An 18,638-nucleotide genomic window follows, 5' to 3' on the forward strand; every position below is an offset into this window, starting at 1 on the left:
GTGCGGGGGGTGCTGAGTTCAGGGATGGGTGGCATGGGGGTGCAGGGATGCAGGGCTGGAGAGTACAAGGAGCTGGGGATGCAGAGCGTGAGGCTGAGGGTTGTGGGGCGGTGGGTACTGGGCTGCGGGGTGTGAGGAGCCAGGGGTGAAGGGCTGGGGGTCGTGGCGTGGTGGGAGCATGGGGAGCCGGAAATGCTCTGCTGGTAGTGCAGGGGCAGTTGGTGCAAGGCTGGGGGACACGAGGGGCTGGGAGTGCAGTGGGTGGCGGGTGCAGGGCTAGGGGTCGTGGGGGGCTGGGGATTCAGGGTGCAGGGTTGGGAGCGCATGGGGTGCTGGGTGCAGCACTGGGAGCATGGGGGGTGGTAGGTGCAGGGATAGAGGGCACGGGGAGCTTGGGGTGCAGGGCTGGTGGTGCAGGGGTGCAGCGCAGGGGGACACAAGGGGCTGGGGATGCAGGGCGCAGGGCTGGGGGTCATGGGGTGGTGGGTGCTAGGCACAGGGAGCGCAGGGGGTGGTCCGTGCAGGGTGCAGGGCTGTGAGTGCTTGGGGTGGTGGAGGCAGGCGTGGGGGGCTGGGGGTGCTGGACACAGGGCTGTGGGTTGCAGAAGGCTGTTGGCAGCAGGTGCTGGGTGCAGGGCTCGGGGCACAGGGGATGGTGGCGGGGGATGCCTGGCACGGGGCTGGTGGGCAGTGATGGGGGGTTGGTGGGCAGAGGGTGCTGGGCGCAGGGCGACGGCTGCAGGTGGCAGGGTGCTAGGTGCAGGGCTAGGGGTACAGGGGTGGGTGGCGAGGGGTGCTGGATGCGAAGTGAGGGGTGCAGGTGGTAGGGGGCATGGGGGGTGAGGGTGCTGGCCACAGGGCTGGGAGCGCAGGGCGTGGTGGGTACAGGATGTGGGGCTAGAGGTATGGGGGGCCAGGGGTGCAGGGCACTGGGCTGGGAGCGTCAGTGGGGCTGGTGGGGGGTGCTGGGTGCTGGGCTGTGAGCGCAGGAGGTGGTGGTGGGGGTGCCAGGCACAGGGCTGGGGGATGATGGTGGAGGGTGCTGGGTGCAGGGTGAGGGCTGAAGGTGGCAGGAGTCACAAGGGCAGGGGTACTGGATGCAGGGCTGGGAGCCCAGGTGGCAGCCCGGGGGGTGCTGTGCACCTGACCGGAGAAATGGAGGGCAGGAGTGCTGTGTGCAGGGTGGGGGGCACGGTGGGGGGTGGTAGTGGGTGCCAGGCACAGGGCATGGGGATGCAGGTGGTGAGAGGCACAGGGTGTGAGAGTGTGAGGTGCAGGGCTGGGAGCACAAGGGGTGGTGGCTTTGGGGGCTGGCAGGGAGGACGGGGGGCTGATGAGACAAGTGCCAGGCTCTAGGCTGGCTGGTGTGGGGGGGCAGTGGTGAGGGGCTGGTGGTCCTGGGCGCACAGCACTGGGGGGACTAACGGCTGAACGCGGAAGGCAACAGAGTGGTCAGGCCTGTTGTCCCCCCAGGCCTGAGGCTGCTGCAGTGCCTGTGGCCAGCGTAAGACTGTGTACCAGTCTCCTCCTTCATTTTCAGGGAAGAAAGCGCGAACGTTCGACCTCGAAGCTATGTTTGAGCAGACGAGGAGAACAGCAGTGGAGAGGAGCAGGAAGGTCTTGGGTAAGAAATGTGGCTGGAATTTAGAAACTTACTCTCTAACCTAAAAGGAGGTTGTGGTGAGGTGCGTGCTGGTCTCTTCAGCTGAGTAACAACTGATAGGACAAGAGAAAATAGCGTCAGGTTGCTCCAGGGGATGTTTAGATTGGATATTAGGAAAAATTTCTTTACTGAAAGAGTGGTAACACTTTGTAACAGACTGCCCAGGGAGGTGGTAGAGTCACCATCCCTGGCAGTGTTCATAATATGTGCAGAGGTGGTGCTTCAGGATGTGCCCTAGGCTGCGCCATCCTCTGAAGACCATAAAAACATCCTCAGTAAATAAGAAGAGGAGAGTGATCGTCTTAGGGTATTCTCTTCTAAAAGGAACAGAGGGACCCATCTGCAGACCGGACCCGCTCCACAGGGAGGTCTGCTGCTTACCGGGGGCATCAGTGAAGGATGTTACTAGAAAACTTCCTTCCTTGGTGAAAGAGACAGATTAGTACTCTGTAGTAGTATTTCAAATAGGCAATGATGACTTACAGTGCAGAAAGCCGAAAGCCATCAAGAGAGACTTTAGGACTCTAGGGAGAACGTTGGAAGGCTCTGGGGCACAATTAGTGTTTAGCTCCATTCCAGTGCTAAGGAATGAGAAGCAGGAGGTCAAAGAGAAACAGCTGATTAATGCTTGGCTCCGAGGCTGGTGTGAGGAGAAAGGTTTTGGGTTCTTTGGTCATGGGGTGAACCACACTCCCCCAGGCTTTCTTACTAGGGATGGGACACGCTTGTCTCCTAGGAGGACTAGTCCTTACTAAAAATCTGTCTAGGCTCTTAAATAGGGTTTTAAACTAGATGTGAAGGGGGAGGAGACCAGGCTAGTTGGGAGTGAGCCTGGAAGCAGGACTCCAGTAACTGAAATATGGTGTGCTGGACAGGACCGCCAGTACATCACCTCAGAGCAAGTGGGGGCCATTATACCTGGGGACAGTAAGGATGAAACTGGCACTGTGGAGTTAGTTATTCCGAGGACCAGTCAATTGGGAATGAACACTATTCCCTTTATGAGGGCTGAAGGTTTGCCAGCCCAGCTGAAGTGCATTTAGACCAATGCATGCAGCATGGGCAATAAGAAGAAGGAGTTGGAAGCTGTTGTAGCGCAAGGTGACTACAATGTTGTTGCCATCACGGAAATGTGGTGGGATGACTTGTATAATTGGAGTGCAGCCATGGGGGGGTATAAACTCTTCAGGTGGGACGGGAAGGGTAGGAGAGGAGGTGGTGTAGCCCTCTATGTTAGAGACTGCTTTGATACCCTTGAGCTTGATTACGATGAGGAAGGGACTGAGTGCCTGTGGGTTAAAATCAGAGGTGCCCACAAGAAGGCAGATATTGTGATGGGAGTCTGTTACAGACCGCCCAGCCAAGAAGAGGCATCTGATGAGCTCTTCTATAAACAGCTGGGGATAGTCTCTAGATTGCTACCTCTTGTCCTCATGGAAGACTTCAATCTTCCTGATATCTGCTGGGAGTACAATACAGCAGAAAGGAAGCAGTCTAGGAGGTTCCTGGAGTGTGTGGAAGATAACTTCCTCACACAAATGGTAAGTGAGCTGACAAGGGAGGGTGCCCTCCTTGACCTGCTGTTTGTGAGCAGAGAAGGCCTTGTGGGGGATGTGATGGTTGGAGGACGCCTGGGACTAAGCGATCATGAGATGATAGGGTTTTCAGTTCTAGGTGAGATGAAGAAAGGGATTAGCAAAACAGTCACATTAAACTTCCAGCAGGCAGACTTTGGGCTGTTCAGAAGGCTGGTTAGCAAAGTCCCATGGGAAACAGTCCTTCAGGGCAAGGGAGCCCACGAGGGCTGGGCGCTCTTCAAAAATGAAATCCTAGCAGCTCAGGAGCAAACCATCCCTGTGTTCTGGAAAAGGAGCTGTCCGGGGAAAAAAACAGCTTGGTTGAGTAGGGAGATCTTGAGATGCATCAAAAGGAAGAGGAATGTCTATGAGCTTTGAAAGAAGGGACAGGCGTCTTGGGTAGACTACAGGGAGGAAGTGAGATCGTGCAGGGAAACAATCAGGAGGGCCAAGGCCCAACTAGAAATCAAACTGGCTAAGTCTGTGAAAGATAATAAAAAAATCTTTCTACAAATACATTGACAAGAAAAGGAGAACTAGGGAGAATATTTAGTCCCTATTGGATGCAGAAGGAACAACAGTGACAAGGGATGAAGACAAGACTGAGGTACTTACTGCCTTCTTTGCCTCAGTCTCTAATAGTAAGGGAAGTTGTTCCCTCTGTGTACAAACTCAGGAGTTAGAGGAGCAGAACGAGGCTCCAATGATCCAAGAGGAGGTGGTTAGAGACTTGCTTGCCCAGCTAGACACCCACAAGTTTATGGGGCCAGATGGGATCCACCGAAGAGTATAAAGGAGCTGGAGGATGTTCTTTCCAAACCCCTTTCCATCATCTTCCAGCAGTCCTGGCTGACTGGGGAAGTTCCACTGGACTGGAGGTTGGCTGATGTTGTGCCCATCTGCAAGAAGGGTTACAGGGAGGATCCAAGGAACTACAGGCCTGTCAGTCTGACCTCAGTGCCGGGAAAGTCATGCAACTTGAGTGCTATCATGAAGCACATGCAAGAGAACCGGGTGATCAGGCCCAGTCAACAGGGGTTCACGAAAGGCAGGTATTGCCAAAGTAACCTGATCACCTTCTATGACAAAGTGACTCGACTACTGGATGAGGGAAAGGCTGTGGATGTAGTTTTCTTGGACATCAGTAAAGCCTTTGACACAGTTTCTCACAGCATTCTGCTTCAGAAACTGTCAGCCTCTGGCCTGGCCGGGCGCACACTCTCCTGGGTTGAAAACTGGTTGGGTGGCCGGGCCCAGAGAGTGGTGGGGAATGGAGTTAACTCCAGCTGGAGGCCAGTTACAAGTGGGGTTCCTCAGGGCTCGGTACTGGGTCCGGCTCTGTTCAATGTATTTATCAACGACCTGGATGAAGGCATTGAGTGCACCCTTAGTAAGTTTGCAGATGACACTAAGCTGGGAGGAAGTGTGGATCTGCTGGAGGGTAGGGAGGCTCTGCAAAGGGCTCGGAACAGGCTGGACCGCTGGGCTGAGAACAATGGGATGAGGGTGAACAAGGCCAAATGCCGGGTCCTGCACTTGGGGCACAACAACCCTATGCAGTGCTACAGACTAGGAGGAGTCTGGCTAGAAAGCTGCATGGAGGCATGAGGCAGCAGTGTGCCCAGGGGGCCAAGAAGGCCAATGGCATCTTGGCTTGGATCAGAAGCGGCGTGGCCAGCAGGTTCAGGGAAGTTATTCTCCCTCTGTACTCATCACTGGTGAGACCGCACCTTGAGTACTGTGTTCAGTTCTGGACCCCTCACCACAAGAAGGATGTTGAGGCTCTGGAGCGTGTCCAGAGAAGAGCAACGAAGCTGGTGAGGGGCTGGAGAACAAGTCTGACGAGGAGCAGCTGAGAGAGCTGGGGTTGTTTAACCTGGAGAAGAGGAGGCTGAGGGGAGACCTTATTGCTCTCTACAACTGCCTGAAAGGAGGTTGTGGAGAGGAGGGAGCTGCGCTCTTCTCCCAAGGGACAGGGGACAGGACAAGGGGGAATGGCCTCAAGCTGCGCCAGGGTAGGCTCAGGCTGGATATCAGGAAAAAATTTTTCATGGAAAGGGTGATTGGGCCCTGGCAGAGGCTGCCCAGGGAGGGGGTGGAGTCGCCTTCCCTGGAGGTGTTTAAGGGACGGGTGGATGAGGTGCTGAGGGGAATCATTTAGGGAGTGTTAGGAATGGTTGGACTTGATGACCCAGTGGGTCCTTTCCAACCCGTGATTCTATGATTCTATGATTCTACGGTTAAGTAGGCATAGTGGTGGTGTCTTAATGTTTAGGCTGGATGATCTTAGAGGTTTTTTCCAACCTTACTGATTATATGATTCTATGAAACATGTTCCATTTCTCCATTGTGAGATAATGTTTCATGTGTCTGGGGCTGCTTGTCTAGAGAACAGAAAGGAAGTGCAGTTTTGTTAAAGCAGGACAGTCCTAAACAGCTTGGGGCTCGGTAAGTAGTAAAGTTATTAATTTATGTATGCAGCCTGAGTCTGTAAGAGTGGTGAGCATGCTAAAGGTTCCTGTAAGACATAGCTTACAAATGCAGGAACTGGTGAATCTGAATGCAAGGCTGTTTCCTTTTTACTTTTACTTAGCCGTGTATTTATTTTGGAAGGGAAAGTGGTACAGACAGCTTTAAGCTAGACAGAACAGAGTGATAAAGAAGAGATGTGTGTCTTATACTAAATAGCAGGTTATATAGCAGCCCACATGTTTCTCTGTCTTCTGGTGTGCTGAGAGTAAGTTTTCAAGGTGGTAGTTTGAGAGTAGGAGGTGGCAGAAGCTGTATCTTTTCTGGCCATAACCACCAAACACCATTCCAAAGAAGGCTGTTGGGAGGCATGCTCCATGTATATTCTAGAAATCCCTTTGCCAACCCTAATACCCATGCTTTCTGCTTTTGCTTGGACAGTTTGTGCAGAATGTCTGGGTTTTGGTATTGTTTTGTTTTTTTCATGTGATACCATCATGGTTGAGCAGCTTCTGTCCTGCTAGATTACGCTTAATCTGCTCTCTAAACCCTTACAGTTAAGTACTTAAAGGGGGCCTACAAGAAATCTGGGAAGGGGCTCTTTATCCAGGAGCATAGTGATAGCCTGAGGGGTTTAAGCTGAAAGAGGGGAGATTTAGATCAGATATTGGGAAGAAATGTTTTACTGTGATTGTCTGGGAGCTGCTAGTACAGGTTGCTTGGAGAAGTTGTGGAAGCCCCTGTCCCTGGAGATGTTCAAGACCAGATTGGACAAGGCTTTGAGCAACCTGATCCTGTGGAAGGAGTCCTTGACTACGGCAGGGGGTTTGGAACTAGATGGTCTTTAAGGTCCCTTCAGACCCAACACATTCTGTGATTCTATGAACTTAGTAGATTTGAAGCACCTTATCACAAAGAAAGCAATTGTGTATGAAAAAAATGAGATCATTATGAAGTTGACTTTGTGGACTTAAAAACACTCTGAAGTTCAAATATACAAGGGATTTCAAAACTTGATAAGGGACCATTTTTTTGTTTGCCAAGTGTAAACAAAGTAGCGTGTTTTCAGGTTGGAAACCTTTTCATGTCTGATACTGGTTCAGGTTGAGCTGTCAGTTCTGAGAGATCATTTGCTTTCATCATGTTTTAGTTTAGGAGAGCAATCCAGTAAGTAATTACAATAACATAATATTTCTTAGTCAAGATATCTTGAACTGCGTATTGATTGTGTCCTCTTCCCCTGCCCCCCAGGTTTCAGGGCCCTTACTCATAAAGGAAACACAATGTGTTTTGTTGTTTATAAGGTTGGTAATTTTACTAAAAATAACAGAACTTTGTATGTAATTCAGCTGTTTAACCTGGAAACAAGTTTTGGTATTATGACTATAGTACCAAAAAGGTGTATGTTTTACAGATTGTGAGAATGGGATAATGTGAACAGTTTATTTTCAGAGTTCTTAAGATACACTGTTGCCTTTTAGCTTTTTGGAACACTATGATAACTTTTGGACATGTCTCCTCTGCTACTAAAACTATGGATAAGAAGAACTGGGTTCAAAATATGTTCTGTATCCTGCAGCTGTTCTTGCTTCTCTTTAGCTGAAAAATTTTCCTAGTTTTGCTGCAGAACAAGTCTTTCGTTTTAGTTCAGGTACCAAGCAGTGAGCAAAAAAAGGAAGTGGTGTTCCTTATATGGAAAGAAAGTATCTTTTCTGTGCTTAGTTGGTGTTGTTTGAGCACTTCTAGAAATACAGTACCTGTATCTGTTACTTTGTCATAATCCTCCCTTCTTCTTTGTACTTTGAAGATGGAGGTTCCCTTTAATTTTGTTGCGCTATTCCACAGGCATTCTTTTTTCAGGAAGCAGAGTGGGAGTAAACTCTTAATACAAACAATTCATACTTACAGTTCACTTTATAGAATCATAGAATGGTTTGGGTTGGAAGGGACCTTAAAGATCCCAGTTCCACCCCACTGCCGTGGACAGGGACCCTCTCACCAGACCAGGCTGCTCAAGTTCCCATCCAACCTGGCCTTGGACACCTCCAGGGAGGAGACATCCACAGCTTCCCTGGGCAACCTGTTCCACTGCCTCACCACCCTCATTGTGAAGCATTTCTTCCTAATGTCTAGTCTAAATCTTCCCCCTTCCAATTTAAAGCCTTTCCCCCTTGTCCTATCACTCCATGCCCTTGTAAAAAGTCCCTTCTCAGCTTTCTTGTAGCTTCTTTAATGTAGTTTAAGATCACTCTAAGGTCTCCCCAGAGCCTTCTCTTCTTCAGGCTGAACAGCCCCAACTCTCTTAGCTGTTTCTCATAGCGAAGGTGCTCCAGTCCTCTGATCGTCTTCATAGCCCTCCTCTGGACCTGTTCCAGCAGTTCCATAACCTCATGTTGGGGATTCCAGAACTGGACCCACTATTCCAGGTGGGGTCTCAGGTGAGCAGATTAGAGGGAAGGAAACACCTTCCTCAAGCTGCTGGCCACGCTTCTTTTGATGTAGCCCAGGATGCAGTTGACCTGGGCTGCGAGCCCACATTGCTGGCTCCTGTCGGACTTCTCACCAGTCAGCCCCATCAAGTCCTTCTCTGCTGAGCTGCTCTCAATCACACCATCCCCCATCCTCTACTGAAAACACGAATTGCCCTGACCCAGATGTAGGACCTTGCACTTGACCTAGTTGAACCTCATGAGGTTCACACAGGACCGTTTGTCCCATCCTCCTGGTGTGACAACTGCACCACTTGGCTTGATGTTGTCTGCAAACTTGCTGAGGGTGCACTTGATCTCGCTGTCTATATCGTCAATGAAAATATTGAACAGCACTGGTCCGAGTATGGACCCCTGAGAGTGACCGCTTGTCACGGATCTCCATCTGGACATGGACTCATTGACCACTACTCTATGAGTGTGACCATCCAACCTTATCCACTGAACAGTCCACCCATCAAATCCGTCTCTCCAGTTTCGAGAGAAGGATGTTACGGGGACTGTGTCAAAGGCTTTATAGAGGTCTAGATGGATTATATCCACTGCTTTTCCCGTGTCCACTGATACCCTGTCACAGAAAGCCACCAAGTTGGTCAGACAGGACTTGCCCCTGGTGAAGCCGTGTTGACTGCCACTAATCACCTTCATGTCCTTCATGTGCTTTATCTTCTAGGAGGGTCTGTTCCATGACCGGGCACAGAGGTGAGGCTGACAGGTCTGTAGTTCCCAGGGTCATCTTTTCTACCCTTCTTAAAAATAGGCACTCATTTACACCTCTGTATACTTCTGTACTAATGTAGTCTGCTATTCTATGTAAACTACAAGAACTTTCAGATGTAACCACGCTATTCTAGATACTGTTGAAAATACTGAAAGATCAGCATTCTTATATGATCGACTTATGTTCGGTAGCGTGTACAAACTAAAATCGGGAAGGTATTTGCGTTTTCCTTATGACATTTTATTTTTCTAAGTGATCGTTGCAATTGCAATGAAAATGTAATATACATGGAAAAGTAATCCACGTTCAGGTGAAATCCTTTATTTGCTGTTGCCTATTTGTGTATTTCATGTGGGTCTGAAAATGAAGAAAATAATTTGCTGTCCTCAGCAAACATCTAATTTTATGATTTTCTAACTGTTGATTATTTGTTGTTTATATGCTCTCCTTATTCAGAGGCTCGTGAAAGAGAGAAAGAAGCCCAGGCTGAAAAAGAATTGAGAAGTGCATGTGCCGATTCATCAACTTCAGCATCCAGTGCAGCAGGAGCTGGGTCCAAGTTAACCCATAGGTACTTAGATATAGTGGGAAAGTCCATGTAACAGCTTTTTTAATCTGAAGACGGTTTTGGTTTTTTGAGGCCATGGGTGTAATTTAGCTTGTGTGAATGTGTCTATGTTATTGTAAGTATTTCAGTGGAAATACTGATTTTTTTTTCTTATTTATGTTTCTTAAACTTATGTCAATATTTGTAAATACTGATATTATGTATATTTAATAGTTAATTTTGCAGTCTCCTCCCTCGTCTTCTTTGGGTTTTTTTTTTTTTTTAAATAACAGCGTTTGTGGATTTTTTTTGAAAGTATTAGGGCAAATGCAAAGACTACATCTGTTTACTTTGTTAGCAGCCATTGTTCCCACCTGTAGATAGAATATATCATGCCTGCTGAAGAAGAAAGCAAAATATGTGGAGAGCCTCTGTATGCGCATTGTATAGTGTAGCGTTGGGGGTGAGAAAGTATTTTGTTTTGACTTGAGTCTGAAATTTACTTTTCAATTTGCCAATGGTTGTTTTCAACAAATAGTAACTGCTACTGCATTGACTATTTGAATTCTGGAAGGCTGGGAAATCAAAACTAGGTGAAGGTAATGGGGGCTGCAGAACTCCATTGCATGGCAGGGATTGTGGAGATCAGCACACTGTGAGTTTGTAGGTTTTTGTGTCTGTGTTAGTCTCATAACCCATACAACACTCTAGCAGACCTTTATATCTATCTATCTATCTATCTATCTATCTATCTATCTATCTATCTATCTATCTATCTTTTAGGCTGATTGAGTCTATATGTGCCAGGTTTTTAAACTTGTAGTGTTTCAGACTGTGAACAAGTTTCTGTTAGGAAATTTAGTTTTTGCTTGCTGCTCTGTGGAAGATTCAAATGAATAACTAATTGTGCAATATACTGTCCTATAGATACTGTGTTATATTTTGTGCACCAGAGAAAAAAAAATATTCTGTGCTCCTTTTTACTCTTCATGGTCTTGGTTTCCTGTCTGGTGAAGGATCACAAAAATTTAAATGTAGGACGACTGTACTGTATATGAGTGACTGCAGTATAAAGAATTGGTTAAAACAAGTGGTAAGGTGGAAAGCAGTCATGTGGTACAGAGCCTTTCCTTAACCATCTCATTATGCTGATGGACTCGACGAAATAGAACTCCAGGGCCTTTGTATAAAGGAAGATAGCAAATACGTTTCAGTATTCTGAGTTATTAACTAGGCTTTGGTAACTCACTGGCGTTCTGCTTATATTAAATTTTCTTGTTTTTTTCTTTTTTGGTTTTTACTGAGCTCTGAGGAGGGACAGTATGACATGAAGAACTCTCCTGGAAGTTTTATATTTCCATACTAAATTTGATATGTATCTTAGTGCTAAAACCAGGACATGAGTGGAGGAGACATGCTGTTGTAACTCAGCCTGAATTTAGAGTAACAATCTTACAACTGATGATTTAAATCTGAAACATAGGACTCAGTAGTTCTTTTTACAGTGTAGATTTAGTTACTGTAAACTGATCTAATATATATAGCTTGTTCTGTTCTATAAAAATGGCAACAATTTCCTATTACTTTTTTTAAAAAAAAAATCCAGGTACTTTCATATGTCAAAGTAGCCCTCATACTATTTTTTTAATTGTTAAGAGGCGTCGATCACTCCAAAAAGATGTGAAGAACAACTACTGATTCTTTTTGCTTTTGAGCTACTTCGCTGTAGAGAAATGTTTACAACAGTTGTAGTGCTTACACGCATCTGCACATAAGTATAATAATAAAAATTACGTTTTGCGTAATGAGAGCATCTATAGCATATAAAAAGAAAAAGCCTGAGGAAATAGAGTAGAGATGTGAGGAGAGTGAACTCATGGTGGGGATATGCCCACGGAGTTGCCCAACTCTCAGTGGTTTTTGTTCTCTCCCTTCTCTGTGTGCCATCCTTGCTGTAATGCAGGTTTCTCTTTTTTCCTCTTACAGCTTGTCTCAGTTGCTGAGGACGTAATGAGGGAAAACAAAAAAAAACCCCAATTTCTTCCACTCGTCTGAATCTTGGGAAAGGGGCTAATAAACTGGTTCTTCTTTCTTTGCAGCCTCTGGTAGACTAAGACTGTAGGGCTGAAGCCTGATGGAAGAGCCACTTGTTCTGTCCTTTCTGTCAGTACTGCTCCCAGCTGCTGTCGGAAGGGTAGATGGGCTTTGGTCTGCTGGCACTAAGATGTTCTTATGTTTGACTTTATTCCAGTCAGGACAGAGATTACCAGTAGCTGTAGCTGAAGTTCTTGGCCGTTCCTAGCGAGCTTCGAGTATGGTAAAAAATAGCAGTGCAATTCTGGCCATTTCATATGTGGGGTGACTCCACTGCTGCTCAAAATACTGAAGTGCTGGATTTGATCAATTTATCCTTCCTAGCAAAGGAGGGAATGATAAGGCTAGGTAATTGTGAAGGAAGCTAGGTATTGTTCTTGGGTGTCTACAGGAACATCTGATGATCTGGCACTCCAGGAGAGGAAAGGACTACTTGAGTCATTATGTTGTATACATTGTTTCCACTGGCAGCAACAGTGTATGTTTGGTTCCCTTCCAAAACTAATTACGGCTTGCCTTTTGGGGTAAAGACAGGTAGTTTGCTAGTCTGGGACTAGTCTGGGCATGCATATCGACAGCTCTTTTGCACATAATATTGAAAGTTGTTAGGTTTGGGGATACTTAACTTGAACTTTAAAGGTTCTAACCCATTCCTCATGTGCTGGGAAAGCTTCCTTTTGGTAAAAGGTTATTGGTTGTCCCATTGTTGTAGAGTACGAGAAGATCTTTTTATTTGATTTAGATTTATTAGATAGTCGTATTGCGAAGACCCTCATCTGGGTCTTTAAATGTCTCTCATCACTATGCAAAACAAAGTTTGTATGTAGAGGCTAGTAAATGAAGTTGGAAAAATTAGACAAGCTTTCAGGCATGCAGACCCATCTTGTCATTGTATCACCTGTGGACTTAGTTCATGTTGGTCTTGGTTTGTTTTGATTTCTTCCTAAAACAGAATTTCTTTTGCTTGTCCTACTACCTGCTTGGTATATGGCTGGACTGGGGAGCAGAGCTGGGCTGTGTCCTCTGACACAATTACACAGTTCAGAACATATTCCTGCAATCTTGTGTTCTGTTCTTAAACTAGTGTGTTTTTATTATAGCTTTTAAGTGATAACCTATATTGAAAAACACCCAAACAATACCTCTGTAGTCTTCTTTTTTATTGTCTTTGTTAAACTGTCTTTTGTAGTTTGCTTGCTTAAAAACTCACAAGAAAAATATTGCAATTCGAGTTTGTTACTGAATGTGAAAGGAACATCCAATTTCCACTGCAAGGCTTCACTGTAATTCTACACTGTGTCTGGTCAAAAGGCAATGTTTAGTTGGAATACAGCCTTCTTGATAACTAACAGCAGAGGGAGCACGTTTATACTGAATAAACTGAATGAACGTGAATTAAGCATCTCTACTTCCAGAAATTTTCATACGCCTAAAATAATGTGTTCACAGAACTGATTTGGACAGCAGCAAAATGATAATTTAATGTAACCCTTAGGATCAAGATTTGTAGCAGAATCAAATACTTGATTGAAAGTGCCAGATTCCCTTTTACCCTTTACCGGGTTTATAAAGCACGTGCCATGCTTTGCGCTCTTGCTCTGGTTGTGGGCCTGGATGATCACTGTTTCGAGTTCCACCCAGCCCGCAGAGGTGCAGAGCATCTGCGCAAGATGCAACTTGAAACAGAATCTTGAAAATGCTCTCTAACAATATATTCTTTTGGCTTCTAAGCAATACTAAAATCCATGGTAGTGGCATGGTACTGTTTTGGACATCTTACTCTGTTTTATTTCGTCCATTTTTTTGAACTGTCTGCAATTATTTTTTATGGCTTTGTTTATGCTTTCAAGATGATGTTGGGCCTACACTCTGTTGATACAAATTAGTTTACATTTTTGCTGATAATTTTAATGTTTATAAATTTCCAACAGTGCTCAATGTCTTTTGTCTGAAAATTCCTATGGAAATGCCAGTGGTTTTAAAATATTAATTTTTAAAATTTCTCCATGTAGAGAGACAACCAGTAGTGAAAGTGAAGACAGCTCTGATGAAGAATTAACTCGTCCTTCCGTGCCATCCCAGGCTTCTGCTCAAGGTCCAGCTGAGGAAGATGATGATGATGAAGATGATGAATTCATTGGGCCACCGCTTCCGCCTGGATTCAAGGATAGCGATGATGATAATGACAATGATGATACTGAGGAGGAAGATAATGTAAGTATTTTGTTCCTTTTTATTTTGTTCCTGTTTTAACACTTTAAGTAGACTCTAATTTGTAGTTGTGCTCTTTCCTTTATGACAGAAGTATGACTGCTGTTTGAAATGCATTTTTTTTGTGATTTCTCTAATTATTATTCAACAAATGCAAATAATTATTTTAATGTAAAAATATGAAGATTTTAAAAAAAGTATACCGTGAATCTCAAGGGAAATTCATCAGCAATTAGTGCGTGTCATATGCTATTTTTTTTTGTTTTCACATTATGACAGAACTATATATAGAAATATTTTATGTAAATATTCAGTATAATTTATTTCCCCATGCACGTGTAGGATTTCTTCTTTGGCAATTGTGTCAAAACTGTTCAGAGAAAAGGAGCTGTGGCAGTTGGGGGCTTTTGTTTGTTTGCTTTCCCAGACCAGTTTGTTATAAAGGACAACCTATATTCGCTCTATCTATGATAAAAGCAAGAGAAGCCCTAAAAACATAAACTGGGTATCAGAGATAGTTGACAAAGCTGTCCCTATTTAGTTAAAAGTTTAATTGTTTGATATTTGTTTTCCAAAACTCCTCGTATTGAATATTTTGTGGCAATGTATTTGTATGATGGTTTCCGTGTTGTTTTGTAGCAACAGTCCAGTAAAAGTAGCCTTACTTATGCTGGTTTGAACTATTTGGTGCAGAAAACACCCTGTATGTCCTCTTACACAAATATAAAACTAATGCTAAAAACCAAATTCCCAGGTGCATCAATTCCTCTTCAGTTTTGACCAAGTGTTCAGTTTGTTCTTCTCCTATTACCTTTTACCTTGCATCTTATGAACTTCGAAACATAAATTTATACTACTTACCGGAAATGTGGGAGAGGAACTTTGTAAGCAGTGATGTTACTGATTAAATTTTAGTGTGAGCCTAGTCTTGTATGATGACAATTTTTGGGCTTTTGTTTCCTAGTAGATAAATGATGGGAAATTCTGATGCCTTAGTACTGATCTGCTTGATTCACTGTTGCCTGTGAATTTCTTTAATTATTGAACTGTACATTTTGTCACCATATCTCCTGTGATCTCATCTGTACCCCACACATGATGACTTCTCTCTTAGGGTCCCAACTGTGGATAAATCCCAAACTTTCCTAAAGAAACTCTTGAACTTATGACTTACTATTTATTAACGATTATTATTAATTCACTTATGACTTACTATTCTTAACTAGAAGAAGGCCTTAACTTACGACTTACTATTCATCTGTATCAAGGATTCTCTTTATCTTTTGTCTGTTTTGGCACTACGGACTGAGTCCGTATTCCTGGGGGTAGACTCAGAAGTCAGTTGCTCTGGATTATGTCATATTGAAGGCATTACTTCTTTTCCTCCAATTTTCATCTCTTCTCCTGACTCAAGTCTGCTTGTTCATACATTTTCAACTCATAGTAAGGTCTTAAAATACAATGCTTTGTCAAGAAATTTTATCAAACATGAATCTTTCCAAGAGATAATAAGAATAATGGTTCCTGAAAAGTATTTATGTTTGTTGATGCTGAAGGAAATGTTTGATCTTACTCAGTTTTTTGTCTAAATACTTTTCAACCAGTTTCGGTATCATCCAGAGTGTTAGCATGTATACAGATTGTGGTGAACCCATATAATTGTCATTCTGGAAAAAAAAGTGTGAAGAAAGAACAAATTTTGCAAGTATCTATCTGTGAACTTTGTGCATGTATGTACTAGGGCGTTGTAAATCTCAAAACATGCACGCTCAGGTGTGTTATTCTTTCTTTGGGGTCTCTCCAGAATGCCTTTCTAAATGATAGCTCTCCCTAGCAGTCCCTATTTCTCTTCCCAGGAAAAAACAATCTTTTGCTCTGCTGTCAGCACTTCTGAAGCTTGTAACTGCCTTATGGCACTCAATTGGAGCCATGCAGAGAAACAAGGAGGCTTGGGAATCAAGTCCTGCCAGGTATCTTTAATCTTTGGGAGAGTAAAAGCTCTCCAAGATGCTCCAAGGATTTCAGTTTGTATGACACGAAAACAAAACAGTGTAAACTTTAAATCATGTTATATCCTGGCAACTAAACCCAAGGTTAAGCCTCATGTCTGCTAGTATTTCGTTGAAGTATTGCATAAAACTTTGCATCAGAAGTGTCTTATAGCTCTTCATCCTGATCTTTTCCATGCAGACTTTATTGTTTATTGCTTTATTTCTATGTTATGTCCTTATTTATTTTCTTAACATATTTGAAAACACCAGAAGTATTGGCAGCAGCTGTCTTATGAGATTTTAAAAAAAAAAAGCGGGAGTTATATTCCCATGGAATGCCTTCTTTCCAAGGTATTAAGGAATCAAGTTGATTTCTAAACTGAGTTCTTCCTAAGAATGAGAATTTTGCATGTGTTAAGAAATCATGGCAAATTTTGCTTAAAAAACACACTTACCAGATTAGCTAAATAGGCATACAGGATAAACCACCACCACTAAGGTTTTCTTCTTACTTATGTCAGAAATTGCTTGGGTTTTCTTTTGCAAATGAGAATTAATACAAGTAGCTTGTGGTTTGACCGTAATTCTGTTGTAAATCCAGATTAAAATTTGGGAAAACTTTTCCACTGGTTCTGTGGTCTGTTAGAGAGGTTACTTTCTGCAGTTAGCAAAAACCATTATATATTCAGACTGCTGTAATTCCATTCTGAAGTAAAATATATATCTACTTTTCAATTAAATCTGTTTGTAATGGTCTTGTGTACTTATACTGAATTAGCAAAATTGGTTGGTTGCGTCAAAGGAAGTTTCACCAGATTGGTCAAGTTAGCTATAATAGAAATACACTAAATATTCGACATCTGTTTTATTGCATCATCAGTGGAAGGCTGGCATCCTTTGACATCTCTTGAGTAATTTTACTTGAGTAGTTTTATTAGGTTCATATAAATCAAGAGTCCTATAAATACTACTGTTCCAGTTTATGGTATAGTATTCTCTTTTATGTCAGTAACGAGTGCTGTGTTGATTCCTAAATGTAGTCATGTTCAAACTACAGATTAATGCCAAGTTGTGGCAGATGCCTTCATTTTTTCATATTTATGAAATAAAGAAGGTTTTGTAACTACATGCTGAGCACTCATGTGCGTAGCATAGCAGTGTGGGAGAACAGTATTATTTAATAATTGAGAAATTGCAGGAAGTTGCATAATGTCTCTAAAGTGGTAAAATGTGTATATTTTTGGAGGCAGCACGTATGCTCCACAGAACAGGGTAAGGCTTTTAGAGGTAGAAGTAGCTTATAAAAAGAAGAGGGGATTATCAGCAATGTGGTAGAAAATAATTATTTCTTTTTAATTCCTTTGTGCTTTAGTGTGCTGTGTACCTATTTTCTGTTGTCCTCCATCAGAGATGTCTGCGCCCTAGTAGGGCTTTGTGCACTGAAATCTCTAAAATGCAGTCTGTTATGCATAGAAATAGTTTTGGAAAAAACAACTGGATTGTTAATTTAACTTGAATTCTGTCATAGCCCAATGAGATTCCTTCTCCCTCCCTGCAATTCTTATGTAATTGCTTGCATGCCTGTCAGATTTATGAATTCTAAGCAGTGAATATAATTTTATAATTTAATTTCCTTATCTCTTTCCAAAGGGCACTGAATGTCTTGTTTAGCAAAACTCTTGCTTTAGTTCTGTAAAGTTCCCTAGAATGCCGAAGGGAAGATAATATGCAGGAACAGCTGATTTTACTTCTGGCTTTCTGAGTGGTTGCTTTGTTTGCTGGTCGACTGTTTTAATTTCTAGCAAGATAGCGGTGTTAATTTTTTTATTTCCATATATTTGGATAATACTACAACTTTTTTGATAATGGAGTTACTGGAAACCAAGTTAAAGGACTCGAATGAAAAGTTTCAGACAGAAAGGTAACTTGCAGACTGCTGTGATTTAAGTTCGTCTGAACTTAAGACAATAGTTACAAAACAGTCTAGAATAGATTTGGTTGAGAATAAGCAGAGCAGCAGAAATACGAGACTTGTGGGTTTTCAGTCTAAACAGTTAATTTATAACTGGGAAGATTTTGTGTCAGTGTGGATGCCAGAGGCCTTTGGGGTCTAGAGCCTCCCCTCACTGCTGCTCATGGACTCAGTTATTTTCTTTCCTGTGAAGGGAATCAGGAAGCAGCTGTGCTTTCCTGATTTCCTGTTGATCGATTGGTGATCACAGTATGATCCTGTGAGCCCCAAGGAAGGCAGGTGTTGCTGTTATGAGAACTCTGTGATTCCTTTTTCTTGCTTTTATGTCAGACTGTGGTTGGTACGCATGGGGGCAGAACTTGGACGGAGACACAGAAAGCTCCACTGAATAATCCTTTTGTTTTATTTCCAGATGTACTGTGAGAGTGTCTGTTTTGTTATTATATTTTGCTGCTGAAGTAACTTCTTTAAAAGACAAATATCTGGTTTTGACCCTGAAGGAAAAAAGGTTTTCTTTAATAATTATACGCTTTGCAGTTCTGTTGTCTGAACTCTTGTGAACTTCCTATAACTGTTAAAATGCATCAGAATATTGGCTTCACCCAGGTAGCTTACTGGTATCTCTCAATTCTGACTTTACATGTCTGTTTCATTATAGGAACATCGATTCTCCATCATTACTTGTTCAATTGATTTTGCTTTCTTCTGAGTGACTGTTGCTACGAGGCTAGTGTCGTTTGAGTCTAGGGTTGGCCCAGGACTGCTCAGCTTACGTTGCGTATTTTACTGAATTGTTAGGTGGAAGCAGTAGCTGGTGGTTAATGTGTTTGACGGGCATTTTTTGTATTTTATTGTTGTTTGTGTAGGAAAATGAATAACAGCAGTTAATTGCTGAACGTTTTGG

The 18,638-nt window shown here is 43.4% G+C and overlaps 1 protein-coding gene across 1 annotated transcript in view; it reads left to right on the forward strand.

Annotated features, from left to right (window-relative positions):
* Positions 1-18,638, forward strand: part of WDR70 (WD repeat domain 70) — a 150,207-nt gene that overhangs the window by 1,283 nt on the left and 130,286 nt on the right. The window contains exons 3-5 of the mRNA XM_054054495.1: positions 1,541-1,624; positions 9,376-9,490; positions 13,573-13,774. Of these exons, the coding sequence (XP_053910470.1) occupies positions 1,541-1,624; positions 9,376-9,490; positions 13,573-13,774 (401 nt within the window). The remainder of the gene's footprint in view (positions 1-1,540; positions 1,625-9,375; positions 9,491-13,572; positions 13,775-18,638) is intronic.

Source organism: Cuculus canorus, chromosome Z, assembly GCF_017976375.1.
Source record: "Cuculus canorus isolate bCucCan1 chromosome Z, bCucCan1.pri, whole genome shotgun sequence".
Lineage (NCBI taxonomy): Eukaryota > Metazoa > Chordata > Aves > Cuculiformes > Cuculidae > Cuculus > Cuculus canorus.